The 14,738-nt window shown below is 37.5% G+C and overlaps 1 protein-coding gene across 1 annotated transcript in view; it reads right to left on the reverse strand.

Moving 5' to 3' along the window:
• The window catches only part of PTPRD (protein tyrosine phosphatase receptor type D), a 303,359-nt gene that overhangs the window by 88,636 nt on the left and 199,985 nt on the right, over nucleotides 1–14,738 (reverse strand). The window contains exons 21-23 of the mRNA XM_031054317.1: nucleotides 10,997–11,206; nucleotides 7,123–7,283; nucleotides 706–717 (exon numbers count right to left, since the gene is read on the reverse strand). Coding sequence (XP_030910177.1) covers nucleotides 706–717; nucleotides 7,123–7,283; nucleotides 10,997–11,206 — 383 coding nt within the window. The remainder of the gene's footprint in view (nucleotides 1–705; nucleotides 718–7,122; nucleotides 7,284–10,996; nucleotides 11,207–14,738) is intronic.

Raw genomic sequence — 14,738 nt, forward strand, 5'->3', positions numbered from 1 at the left:
GGCAGCATAACTTCCTATTAATCTACTAAAAGCACTAAGATCTCTACTAATAATTTATTTAAATTATTTGAATACTTGTAGGACAATTTATTTATTATTATTTATTATTATTCCCAGGATTATTCTGGCTTTGTAATTTCTTCAGACTATACATATCAGAATTGTTTTAGATTATGGAATAGTTTTGAGACAACTGAGGTGAAAAAACAATCCACAAAGGACAAATGAAATCACCACATCATCTTTGCTTGTACAACTGTTCAGTCATCATCAAAACTCTGTGTATGGAGCATGATGGAGATTAGAGTGGCTAACACTTCAAAGACAAGCATGCATTCCTTCAACAGCTTTGGCTATGGCAAAGAACCACTGGCATAACTTCATTAAAATACAGATAAAACTGCATGTACATTGCATAGCTGTGCTGCCTCTTGAAAATGTACTCATGAAGAAACAAAATAAAAGCTGCAAAACTTGGCTGCATATGTTATATTTCTGTTCAGTGTTCTTTCTTCCTTTCTACATAAAAAATCTTTCAGTTGCCTTCGTATTGATATTATGTTCATTTAGACTGACAGGTGCTTTGTCTTAGATAATTAGATAATTATAGGATAACTTCAATAATTATCAGGATAACTTTTTTTTTTCCCCTCTTTTTTTCTCCTTTCTGAATTAAACAAAAAGTGATAACTTTTCAAGTCTCACCTGTCAGGTTTACTGCTCCATTTTAATGCAGCAAGGAGGGGAAAAAAGGTGCAGTTAGTTGGCCAGCAGTAAACAGGGTAAGCATGACAATCAGAGATGTAAGAAATGTTGACTTACAGTAAAGATATATAACAATCAAATTAAAAGGCGACAGTTCATCTAAATATTTAATGCTTGGGTATCATAGAATAAATGCAGGATACAAGGTTAAAAATCACAGAATAAATGGAGGATAAAAGGTTATGTACCCAAAATGAACCTTCTGTTGAAAAAAATCTCTTTCGGACATTATCTGCAAAGTAGTGCCAGCTCATATTTTAGCCAGTGGGATAATGCAGAATGGGTGTTTAATCTGAGCTATCAAAGTAACGTTAACATTACACTGAAAAATGATGCCTCACTAAGTTGTAGTTCCCTCTTACATTCTAGAAAAGAAAGAAGGAAGGAAAGATGAAAGTGGAAGGCAGAGGGGAAAGGAAGAAGGAGAGAAAGGCAAGCAAAGAACAAGGTTAAATATATGAGATAGATATGAATTGTAATGAGCAGAAATATACAAAAAAAAACCCCACCAACTTTTAAAACTATTTTACAAAAAGATTAAAAAATGGCAAAGAATTTGAAACAATAGCCTAGAGGTGGTAGACGTCCTACTCCTGGAAACAACTGAATACAGGTTGGACCGGGCTCCGAGCAACCTGATGCTGCTGCTCCTTGCAGGGGAGTTGGAATATGGAACAGATGACCTTTAAGGTCCCTTCCAACCCAAACTGTTCTAAGAACAAGGGCCAAAGTTCACTCTGTTAAAAAGATTCAAGCTTATGTCCTGTCTATTTAAACAAATTAAAAAATGCATTGTAAGAGCAGTCTGTCAAAATACATTTATCTTCCCTACAAATGGAAACTCACTCTACATGGCTCTAGAAAGATCTAGGAACACATGGCTCTAGAAAGATCTAGAATGAGGAACATTTTGCTTTTCATCAGTGAAGGGCTCAAATTAGAGAACTTGTGATTTCTTAAAAACAAGGACGGATAACCACATAAACTCAGGTTGAAAAAAACTCAAATTACAAAACCAAAATGAATGAAAGTGTGCTTTCTGGGGACCTGAGCTACATTGAATGATTTCTAGAGTTCTTTAACATTCACTAACTGGTTTTCTAACCATGTATATCCTGTGAAAGTGAACATGTGTCACACATTCAAAAATCAATTGTAGCTACAGCTACAGGTTGGGTGGAGAAGTGATTCAGAGCAGCCCTGTGGAGGACTTGGGAATGTTGGTCAATGACAAACAACATGAGCCAGCTTCAGTGTGCGCTTGCAGCCCAGATACCAACCGTATCCTAGGCTGCATCAAAAGGAGAATGACCAGGAGGTCCAAGGAAGTGATCCTGCCCTTCTATGCTGCTCTCATAAGACCTCACTTGGAGTACTGTGTACAGTTCTAGTGTCCTCAACATAAGAAGGGCATGGAGCTGTTGGAGCAGGTCCAGAGGAGGGCCACAGGATGATCAGGGGACTGCAATACCTCCTGTATGAAGACAGGCTGAGAAAGTTGAGACTGTTCAGCTTGGAGAAGAGAAAGGTGTGTGGAGACCTCATAGCAGCCTTCCAGTACCTGAAGGGGGCCTACAAGGATGCTGGAGAGGGACTCTTCATCAGAGACTGTAGTGACAGGACAAGAGATAAGGGGTTCAAACTGAAACAGGGGAGATTTAAGTTAGATATAAGGAAGAATTTTTTTACTGTGAGAGTGATGAGGCACTTGAACATTTGCCTCAAGAAGCTGTGAATGCTCCATCCCTGGCAGTGCTCAAGGCCAGGTTGGACAGAGCCTTGAGCAACATGGTCTATTGTTGAGATTTAAGTCCAGTAGACTAAAGATCTGCTCCAAAATAACTGTGTCCCTTCACTATGACTGAGGGGTGGTACAACTGCTGCAATGACAAAGAACACTGAGCTGGCCACTGGCCAAGTCAGTTCCATTTGCAAAGACATCAACTTCAGAAAGACAGCAGTTTGTAATTTAACTGTAACACAGAAAAAAAAAAGCAAAATAAAAGAAAAGAAAAAAACCCCGTGTTTACTGTGAGGATAGTTGAACACTGGAATGAGTTGCCCAGAGGAGTTGTTGAGGTTCCAGTCTTGCATATATTGGCACTTCCTGGCCATGCTCTGAACAGGGCTGGGACAGGGTAATCCCCAGAAGTAGGGCCCTTTGGTTCTGTGATCTGTGAGCTCTTATGCACACAATACATTAATCAGCCTCAGCTGTGCTGGATAGCACATTGCAGCTATATCACATGACAACAAAAGGTACTCTTCAGTATTTTCCCCAGTCATTATTGTTAAAAGCAAGGCTGCAAGGACCTTTTGGCTATATTCTAATATATGATCCAAAATCATTCTATGCAGTATTCTTGCTTTCACATTTTAAGAAGACAAAATTCAGAAGCAATAACTGACCGACAAATAATAAAGGGGTCAAAAATGAAGTCCTAGTACTTGGGACAGCTAAATATCCTTCACACCAACCCACATAACTTACCCACTCTATCTGTAATAGCACCTGTTTAAAAGGAGGACAAGATTTAAGAAATCGTGGCAGCCAGTGAAGTTCCTGATGACTGGAAAAAGGGAAATATAACCCCCATTTTCAAGAAGGGGAAAATGGATGACCCAAGGAATTGCAGACCAGTCAGTCTCACTTCTGTGCCTGGCAAAATCTGGGAGCAGATTCTCTTGGAAGGCAAGCTAGGGCACATGAAAAAGAGCAAGGTGCTTGGTGACGGCCAGCATGGCTTTACTAAGGGGAAATCCTGCCTGGCCAACCTGGTGGCCTTTTATGATGGGGCTACAGAGCTGATGGACAAGGGTAGAGCAGATGATGTCATCTACATGGACTTTTTCAAAGCATCTGACACTGTCCCACATGACATCCTTGTCTCTAAATTGGAGAGACATCAATTTGATAGGTGGACCACTCGGTGGGTAAAGAACTGGCTGGATGGCCACACGCAAAGAGTTGTGGTCAATGGCTCAATGTTCAGTTGGAGATCAGTAATGAGTGGAGTCCCTTAGGGATCGGTGTTGTGACCGGTCTTGCTCAACACCTTTTTCAGTGACATGGACAGTGGGATTGAAGGCACCGTCAGCAAGGTTGCTGATGACACCAAGCTGTGTGGTTCGGTTGCTACACTGGAGGGAAGGAATGCCATCCAGAGGGACCTTGACATGCTTGGGAGGTGGCTGATGCCAACCTCATGAAGTTTAACCATGACAAGTGCAAGGTCCTACACCTGGGTTGGAGCAATCCCAGGCACAGCTGCAGGTTGAGCAGAGAAGAGACTCAGAACAGCCTGCAGAGAAGGACCTGGGGGTGTTCGTCGATGAGAAACTGAACATGAGCTGGCTTCAGTGTGCACCCGCACCCCCGAAAGCCAACCATATTCTGGGCTGCATCAAAAGGAACGTGACCAGCAGGTTGAAGAAGGCGATCCTGCCCCTCTACTCTGCTCTCGTGAGACCTCACTTGGAGTATTGTGTGCAATTCTGGTGTGCTCAACATAAAAAGGACATGGAACTGTTGGAACAATTCCACAGGAGGGCCATGAGGATGATCGGGGAATAGAAGACCTCCTATATGAAGATAGGCTGAGAACGTTGGGGCTGTTCAGCCCTGAGAAGTGAATACTGCGTGGAGACCTCCTAGCAGCCTTCCATTATCTGAAGGGGGCCTATAAGGATGCTGGGGAGGGACTCTGTTAGGCAATGTAGTGACAGGACAAGGGGTAATTTGTTGAAACTTAAACAGGGGAAGTTTAGACTGGATATAAGGAGGAAGTTCTTTACTGTAAGTGTGGTGAAGCACTGGAATGGACTGCCCAAGGAAGCTGAGAATGCTCCATCCCTGCAGTGTTCAAGACCAGGTTGAACAGAGCCTTGGGTGACATGCTTTAGTGTGAGGTGTCCCTGTCCATGGCAGGGGGGTTGGAACTAGATGATCTTAAGGTCCTTTCTAAGCCTAACTATTCTATGATTCTATGATTCTCCCCTTAAAATGATTTTTGATTTTTTTTTTTGTCAAGAAACTGCACTCATTCTTTCTCTATAATAGAAATTAAAATGTAAAAGTGGCATTTTAAATCATAAGATTAGCAGTACAAGACTCTTCTTTAGGGCTTGTATCCATGAAAATTTCTCATTTTCCCACTTTTTATGTATTTTTAACATGTCCAACTCTGGTAGGCATGGTAATGCAACAGAATTAATTCAGAAATTAAATTTCACTGTTTTGTCAAAGCAGTAACTAAATATCACTACTGTATCATGTAGTTATTTTTCTTCTACAGACAGTAAAGCTATCGAACTCTGTTAGCCTGCATCCAGGTTGCATATTCTAGAAAAGAAAAATCCAATTATATATTACATTTTTTTAGAGAACGAAAAGTTCACAGAGGACCACAGACTGGTAAAACTGCAGTCAGAATTTCTCAGAGGTAATTTTGAAAATCAGTGCAGTTTAACAATTTACAGCTCATACGTGAGAATATAAAAATAAATGCATACATATGGACATTTGCCTGAACAGTTCTAGTAGCACTAGTAAATAACAGATGCAAAATGTGTCCCCCGTTTTCAGTGAATGATAATCTCTTTGTACTACTGATGACCAAATTTTACCTGCTCATTTGTGGATTACGCCTATAATTTTTTTGGTAACAGAACTGGAGTTTGTTACTATGATTTCATAAATACAATCAACATTCCCAGAAGCATTTACATGACTGTTTTATATGCCCTCGTTTGGAATTGTTTTGTATGGGAAAAATTTTAGTTTAATACTCCAAATTAACAAAAAAAAAAAAGAATATTTCACTTTCAGCACATCCCTAATGACCAGGTTTTTAAGTGTCAGACAGCCACAAACAGTGGTTCGCTGGTTGCTAATCAATTAGATTGCCTGAGACAGTAGGCAGTAACAGAAACCTTCAGGCGACGTAACAGACCCTGTATTATGTTACTGTAAGATTACAGACCTAAAGAATCATAGAATCATAGAATAGTTAGGGTTGGATAGGACCTTAAGATCACCTAGTTCCAACCCATCTGCCATGGGCAGGGACACCTCACACTAAACCATATCACCCAAAGCTTCATCCAACCTGGCCTTGAACACTACCAGGGATGGAGCATTCACAGCCTCCCTGGGCAACCCATTCCAGTACCTCACCGGCCTCACATTAAAGAATTTCTTCCTTCTATCTAATCTAAACCTCTGCTGTTTAATTTTCAACCCATTAGCCGTTGTCCTATCACTACAGAAGAAAGTAGTCCTATCACTACATTCTACAAATGTGTATCTATTTGGAATCCAAAGCTAAGGTTAACCCTGTTTTTTCACTGCTGAATGGAGAATTTTCTTTCTATAACATGAAGTGAGCTCTCTACAGGCATCTTCAGAGGTATGGGAGTGGAGAAACTTAGGGAGAGAGGAGTACAGAGGGTGGCCGACTTAAATACTTACATGCAGGTGATGCCATCATAGCATTAGCTTTAGAAGACGCACTCCATTTAATGAAATTATCACTAGTGTGCCCCTGCACCCCCAAAATCATCTTTATAGCATTCTCCAAATATCCTTCATTAATATATTCCTAAAATGTGCTAGGAACAAAATGTAAATGTTAAACTTTGTGTGTTCGCTTCTTTGGTTTTGATTTAGTATCTAGACCTCTGTGAACTCATTTACATTGTAAAAGACTGGTATGTACATATTAAGGCATCATACACCATTTTTATCTAGTACATTGTAAGGCAGAGGGAAGTCCTTTGTGTAATAGTAAACCTACATCTGTGTCATAGTGAAAGAAGAGTGAGGTTTGATCTCTTTGCAAGATTAGTAGAAAACAGCTACTGATGTTCTTTAATCTCTGAGTTCTGAGCTTCAATTCATATACTTACAGTGCCAAATTGAGGCCAACTATCAAAAGCAAAAACTCAAATTATTTCAGTGGAGATGAAAATGATGTTTAACATCAAGCTGAATGTAACCCCTAATGTATTACTATTGCACATCTACAAATAAGTTTTAAAAAGTCAAATATGTGAATTCCATACATATTTATATGCAAGCACATACTTTTCACAAACATATGCAAAGTGGAAAAAACATTTAAATGCATAAGTGTTAATACTGTCATCAGCAGAAAAATGTACACATGTCCCTGTAATTTTTGGAAACTGTCTGTCAATCTACTAAGATTTCTGCATTGTTCTGGAAACCATTAATAAATATGGAAATATACAAAAGCAATGATATTACTGCTGTAGTAAAACAAAGTAGAACAGTATTACAAAATGGCCATATCAGAAAGACACATGCCCGCTAAAAAAAGTAAAAGGGAAACTTACCTTTTATAAAGAAGTATAGCGATAACAATGCAGATGATAAACACCACTGCAAGAACTGGTCCAACAACCCAAATCAAGCCTTCTTCCTCATCTGTAATTGGTTGGGGATCAAGATCCATTGACACAACAGGATCAGAATATGGGCTGGTTGCATACATAGTCTATACAAATAGATAAAGGAGTGCATTTAAAACATGAATTATGCTAGATTTGAAGGATATATAGATATATATACATATATACACAAGATAATAATGTAATGAACACAGCAATGTGAAAATCTTTACTTTGTGCTCCATATATTAGCAGTGACCCAAAATTAAGTAACGCAGTCCTCCATAGAACACTTTGCAACTTAAGCAAAGAAAGCAAAACTGAAGTATTATGAAACTGAGGAATATAACCTATCAGTTACTCATTTTTAGGGTTTTTTTTAGCTTTATATTGGCTTAACAATATTTCTTTCTGCAAGACATAAAATGGTATTTCTGAATAGGTGAAAATAAAGGGGACTGAATGTAGGAAGCTCCTACAAAAGGCAATTATGTCAATAATAGGGTGCATTTAGTGCACTCAAAACCTATCTGACACTGTTCTTACAGATGATGGAAACAACTGGAATTTTAGACTGAAAGCCAGGGGAAGCCACTGTAGAATAGGAAGCGATGCTAAATACTCAAAGCCTTTCTTACGGTGGAACCAGAATTATAAACCATTAGAGGTCTTTCAAAATCTTTGCCTTAGTGGACGCTCTTAAACCAACTGGCCTAGGATAAGACCTGAGACGTCTGATCTATGGACGAGTGCAGAGTTTAAATTACAGACTGGAGAGACTGAGGGAGCCAGCTTGCTAAAATTGGGTCATGCAAAGAACTCTGAGCTCCAGTAAAATAGCAATGGAGAATGGTTTGTACTTGGTTCTTCGCTGGAGTGTCCCCACCAGCACTTAACTAGGATTTGAACTACAGCTCTTGCCAACGACTTCAAAACTTGATTCAGCAGTTAATCAGGAATATCAACCAAGTTAGACTAAGATAACCAGGAGAAGAAATTAGCTTTCACTTACCATGTTTGCAGTGTATTGTGAAAGATGTCCTGAGCCAAGACAAGTGTTATAAAAGGAGAAGTATTTTTCACACTTCATTTGGCCTTGTTTTGGGCTCTGGACCCCAACAATGCTTGGGTTTGAGACAGGATTAGGACCAGCAAAGCTGATGCACAAAACTAGCTGGTACTGAGCTAGTACGTGTGCCAGTGATATCCAGTCATATTATGCTCTTTTACTAAACATGCATCAAATATTTTAAAAGTCTGTGATTGCTGCTTAGAAATTGAGAAGTCTGTATGTTCCATTTCTGAAACACCTGAGCTGACTGAGGATTTTTTCCTAATTTCAGTAATCTCAAAAGACAGAAGAAAGACTACTGTTACAGCAAGACACTGTATTTAGCCTCTTCCTTTAGAGCTGGAAGAAAAAAAATGCCTGGAAAGGGACTATCCTGGTTTCGGTGGGGTTAGAGTTGATTTTCTTCCTAGTAGCTGGTGCAGTGCTGTGTTTTGGCTTTAGACTGAGAACAGTGCTGACAACACATGATGGTTTTAGTTGCTGCTAAGTAACACTAACCCTGATCAAGGAGTTTTCAGTTTCTCATGCTCTGCCAGTGAGGAGGAGCACAAGAAGCTGGGAGGAAGGAGAGACAGGACATCTGACCCAAACTACCCAGGGGGTATTCCATACCACAGCACATCATACCCAGTATATAAACTGGAGGGAATTACCCAGAAGCAACAGATTGTTGCTTGCAGATGGCCTGGGTATTGGTCAGCAGGTGGTCAGCAATTGTACTATTCATCACTGCTGTTTATTGTGTTTTTTAATTTCTCCCTTCGGTTTTATATTTCTTGTCTTTTTATTTTTCTTCTCATTTGTATTACTAATAGTAGTATACCGTACTTTCGTTATTAAACTGTTCTTACCTCAATCCACGGGTTTTACTTTCTTCAGATTCTCCTCCCTAGACCATCTGAGGGAGGGGTGGGGGGACTAAGAGAAGCGGGTGAGCAAGTGGCACTTCATTATTGGCTGGGGTTAAACCAGGGATTCTCAGGGATAACAGTATGAGCACTTGCTACCTGTTCTCCAAAACTAGAGGATTTTGCTTTCAATTTTCAACCAACCTATATTAATCACATTTTTGCAAAAAACAACTATTTTGTTTCTTTCCACTTGATATCATACTTAACTTATTTATAGACTGCAACCATAAGCTCTCTTAGATTCCATTTCACAAAATTAAACAAATTCAGACCTCCCCATGCTGTTGTAAAACAAGTTCTTAATTTCCCGAACAGAGTAATTTTATGATAACCCTTATGTAAAAAGTATTTTGAATACTGGAAAAAACATCCCTCACAAGTTACAACTCATACACCAGTACAATCTATAGTCCTAGAAGAAAACCAGCTATACTGAGTGCAGATACACTAGAGCACTGGGAGTTGAAGCTCACTGACCCTTACGAACTCTTCACTCTCTGTGACTACTTCATACTACTTAATCACATTGATTGTTCAGACGGCATGCTAAACCAGACATTGTCCATAGTTTAAGCTTAGTAATGCCTTTTAAAATTTTCAGCAGTATGCCCTGGATATATTTTGCCATATGGGCCTTTTCAACTGTAAATTCATAATCCTATTTATTCCTGCTATATCATTCTGACTTCTAACAAAAAAAAACCCCAAACAAATATCTTAATTAATATAGAGTAATAAGTAAGAAACAGCATATTGTATTGCAAATATCAATTTAGTACAGGTAATTTCTGACACGCAGACTTTTAGCCATCTCACATTACAGACAAAGCTGTTCACCCTCTCCAGTCTGAGCTTTTCTGATTCAGTGCCTTCAGAATTCACTGTCTCTGCAGTCACTCTTAAAAAGTTTTAGGGGAACTTTTGATTTATGTTAGAGTCTGCAGGAGACATTTTATTTTCAAATGAAGATATGTATCCAAACATATTCAAACCGAAACAACTTCTCTTTCTGTTGACATCAAGAAAGTGATCCTAAGGCTAGATGCTGGAAGCACCTGGACTAGAATTCAGATTATGGTGCAATAGTTTTGAGTGGTTGAGCCAACAAATGTACCTGTTAGGTTTAGGTACCAATATTACACACTGTATGTTAAAATATTAATGTGTATTGCAACTTCTTTCAAAGGTCCTATTTAAAGGTTTTTTTAATTACTATTTTACATACAGTAGATCAACTCATACATAAAAGGACATAACTACAAGATGAATTACGCAAAGAGGATGACAGCTCATTATTTATCTCACCTCAGGAATTTTCCTTGTTTTTGAATTATTTTCTAACTTTCTAAGAATTTACTGATAAAGTTGTTAGGGATTAATGAGTGTAACAAAAAAGGCTAGTTGTGCATGTAACCAATTAAGTGGATCTTTCCAAGAATCCTGCATATTGAACACCACGACTCAATAGTAGTATTAAGGCAAAGGAGACATTCTTTTTTAAATACATTGGGAAACAAGCCTCTTAACCTGTGTCACTGAATGTCTCAAATGGCAGAGCATGTAATTGAGAAGGATCACAACACATCTAGTTAAAGGTTAACACTAGGTTTCCGTTATACACAGAAGTAACACATAAAGGTACAAGCAAACTAGAAAATTTCAAGGAATTAACTGGAACTACGCAAGGAAATACTTTATATTGTGAAAAAAAAATAGCTTTTGGGAGCTAGCATAAGTATTAAACTTTCTTTCTTTCTTTTTTTTTTCTTTTTTTTTTTTTTTTTCCCCACGGTTCTGGAGAAGTAATTTAGAGTTTTAAAAATATTAAGTAACTTACAGATTCTGAGTGCTCCATTACAGCCAATACAAAGAAGACATATTCTTGACCACTCTGCAGTTGCTTATTCTCAAAGCCACCATAATGTTTCTTATCCCCCAACGTGAACTCCGTAGGAAGAACTTCAAAGTGAGCTGCAATATATGGCTTTAATTCAACTTCCCTCTCAAGACGAATGCTTCTGCGTTTCCTAGCTATCTCCTTAAGCAGCTTTAGAATGAAGGGAGAAGAAAGAGAAAGCAAGAACAGAAAGGTAACTGAAAACAATTTTAATGCAACTTATTGACAATGTAATGAGAAAATCTAATGCATGAACAGGAACTACAAAAAATACAGTTTGTCCACATTCCATGGGGCAGTATCAGTATTACTACACCAGTTCTTGCAAAATCTTTCAATATCTTGTCATCCTTGTTAAGGTAAAACACTAGACAGGAACTGAACTGCCCAGACTACAAACATAAAACAATTAGATCAGTTTTCAGTATCTGATATTGCTGTCTCTAGGGGAAAAAAAGAAACAAGATACCATCTCTGAGGACATATACATATATATATATACAGACATCATATTACACATCATATACATATATGTGTATTACATATGAAGTCAGTCGTAGAATAGAACCATAGAATAATTTACATTCAAAAAGATCCTTAAGACCTTCAAGTCCAGCAATTATCCTAACACTGCCAGGTCCACCACTAAACCCTATCCTCAAGTGCCACACCTACATCTCTTCTAAATACCTCCAGGATGGTAACACCACCATTAGTCCAATTCTTGACAACTCTTTAGGTGAAGAAATTTTTCCTAATATCCAATCTAAATCTCCCTTGGTGCAACTTGATGCTATTTCCTCTTGTTCCATAGCTTGTTACTTGGGAAAAGAGACCAGCACCCACCTCACTACAACCTCCTTTCAGGCAATTGAGGAAAGCAATTAGGTCTCATCTTACCTTCCTTTTTTTCTGCACCTCAATATCTTTCTTGTAGTGAGGCAAAACAGCCCAAAACTGAACACAGTATTAGAGTTCAGCGTCACTAGTGCAGAGTTCAAAGGGATAATCACTTCCCTGATGCATAACAATATTTTCTCCCTCTCTACAGAGATGCAGTGTACCTTCTTGTCTCCTATTTGATACAATGAAACTTAACAAGTCATAGAATGCAATTATTTTAAAATCAGGAATAAAAAAATACAAAATTGGAAAAAAAAAATCCCATTTTAAAATATTTGTTAGCTATTTAAAACTTTTTCTGGTAACTCTGAAATACAAACAACTCAATACTAAGTAGCTATGAATAGCTTTTTTGTATGCTGGTAATATTAAATTCCTGAACACCTCAGGGAAAAGAGAACTTACAATGTACTTCAGAAACAGTAAACAAAGGGCAGAAAAGTTTATAGAGTGATTTTTAAACGTATTTTCCATTCCAAACCTGAAACTGACTGCCATTTTATTTGTTCAAAATCACAAAAAGTTGTGCTCTTCATGATGGGCTTCTACAACACCACAGAAGAGATTGGTTATAGGAATCAGTAACAGGACCTATGAATCTCAGGACAACTTTTCTATTGGTAGGCTACAAAAGATTATCTACTACTCTATCATATACAATCCACACTTCAGATTTTAACTGCCTAATCTGACTTTCAAAATGTAGCTTTTCCATGTTTCATAAAACATTTGTTCTGATGAACAAAGCTAAAATTTACATCAGTACATTTAAGACAAGATGCTAGACTCAACTTGGAATACATAAACTAATTAATGAAGGAACGTTTTTTATCTGGTATAATCTGTTGATAAATTCTTATTAAATCAGACAAATGCTTATTCAGTATCTTTTATCACTCTGAATATACTGACATTCAACAAACATTAATCTGAGTCAATTACAAGGAGCCTGAACTTTTCCTTGGTGATGATGACTTCTAAGGCCTCTTCACAGTTCCCCTAATTCTTCACTTATGAAACTTATTCAATGTCCTGTAGTCTTAGACTGCAGTGATAAATTTCCAAGGTCATACAGTAGGCTTTTCAGGACACAAGCAGTGCTAATAGAATAGATTAGCAAAAAACTTCCATGTTAGGACAAGGAGACAAATCTACAGAGCTAGATACAGATTTAAAAAAACCCAACCCACTGAACTAAAAAAAAAACCCAAACAAGCATAAAATTTAATCTTCACTATATGTTTTAATTCTAGACAACATGTTCACTCAAAGAAACTCCCTCTTGCTTCAGCATATTATTTTGTGCCAGGCCTTAGCTTAGCTAGCACATTCTGCCTTCTTCACAGAGGTTCTAGTTTTACACTTATATTGTAAATTTATTTCATATTTAGCAATTATATAGTTAACAACATACATTTACGGTGCATGTAAAATCATCTACTATTCACTCTGCTACAAAGACAGTAACAGCTATGCAGGGGAGTCTGCTGAAATATAAAGGTAGATATTGAGGTAGCAACTACAGAGTATGTAGACTAACTGGAAGTCAGGAGCTCTAAGTACTGCAGTATGAGGTAAGTCTTGAGACATTCCTGAATGTAACTGGTATTTTTATTTATGCATACAGTTTCCACTGGAATATAAGGTTATTTGTGTGGCTACCTAAAATAAATTCTTGATCATGTGTTTCCAGATTACACCATATTCACAATTTAGATTTTAAGTAACTCATAATAAAATGTCAAAATATTGCAGGAGTACTGCAATCAAACTTGGATTGAGATTGAAAGGGGAAGAAAAATTTGATCTTAATTATTTCTTGTATTTTAATTCATAACATAAAATGCATATATTCAGGAGACAGCAATACTGAAGTACTGTACTACAGTGGGTGAAGTAATCAGAAACTCAATTTTGGCTATGAATGTTGAAATTAATTAGCCTGAATCAAACAAAATTTGGTTAGCTTTATTGAAGTTGTCTGGTTATTCATTGCCTAAGGCCAGCTAAACCTAGGTGGGTATGTGTGTAGATAAAAATTGTGTCTGTGACATTGATTACACATGACTGAATAGACCTCAGGTGAACATCTGGCCTCATTCATATTTCTACATAAATGGGGTTGTTGCCAAGTATCATTACTTTCACATGTATCTCCTGTTGTACTTTACACCAGAATTTTAATAAAATTACTGAACTAAGATTTAACATGCAGGCTTTTATTTAGGTTTTATTGCTTAAAAATCTAAAGTAATCCCACTAGGTAATACTGCAAATTGTAGCTTTTTGTTTATATTTCATTTATTTGCATAGCATATCTATTTAAAATCACTAGATCTCATGATACTCAAAATAAACTGAAATATTAGTTAATAAAAAAAGTTGTATCTCTAATAACTACTTTTTTCAGATACACAATATCTAGTCCATTGTCTGCATCTCACTTCTGTCAGACCTGAGCTTCAGGGAATCAGGAAGATAACTGCATTTTAGGTTGGAGAGTCTTTTGGACTGGTCAATTATGTACTGTAGGCAACATCTCAGAAGTGCTTTCATCAGATTCTCTTCTTCTGAAAATCTAAGCAAAGTATCTGGAACACACTTATTTGGAAAAATCTATTGCACAGTCCCTTCTGATACTAGTCAGATATTTGAGATTGCACTAGAAGAAGATACGTACAAATAATTTCACTTGGCCATCAGGAGCTATTTGTTGAAAAGGTAGTGTCATTAGTTTTTCTGTTTTGTTGGGGTTTTTTTCCCCCAATTTATTTATTAT

Source organism: Melopsittacus undulatus, chromosome Z, assembly GCF_012275295.1.
Source record: "Melopsittacus undulatus isolate bMelUnd1 chromosome Z, bMelUnd1.mat.Z, whole genome shotgun sequence".
Classification (NCBI taxonomy): Eukaryota; Metazoa; Chordata; class Aves; order Psittaciformes; family Psittaculidae; genus Melopsittacus; species Melopsittacus undulatus.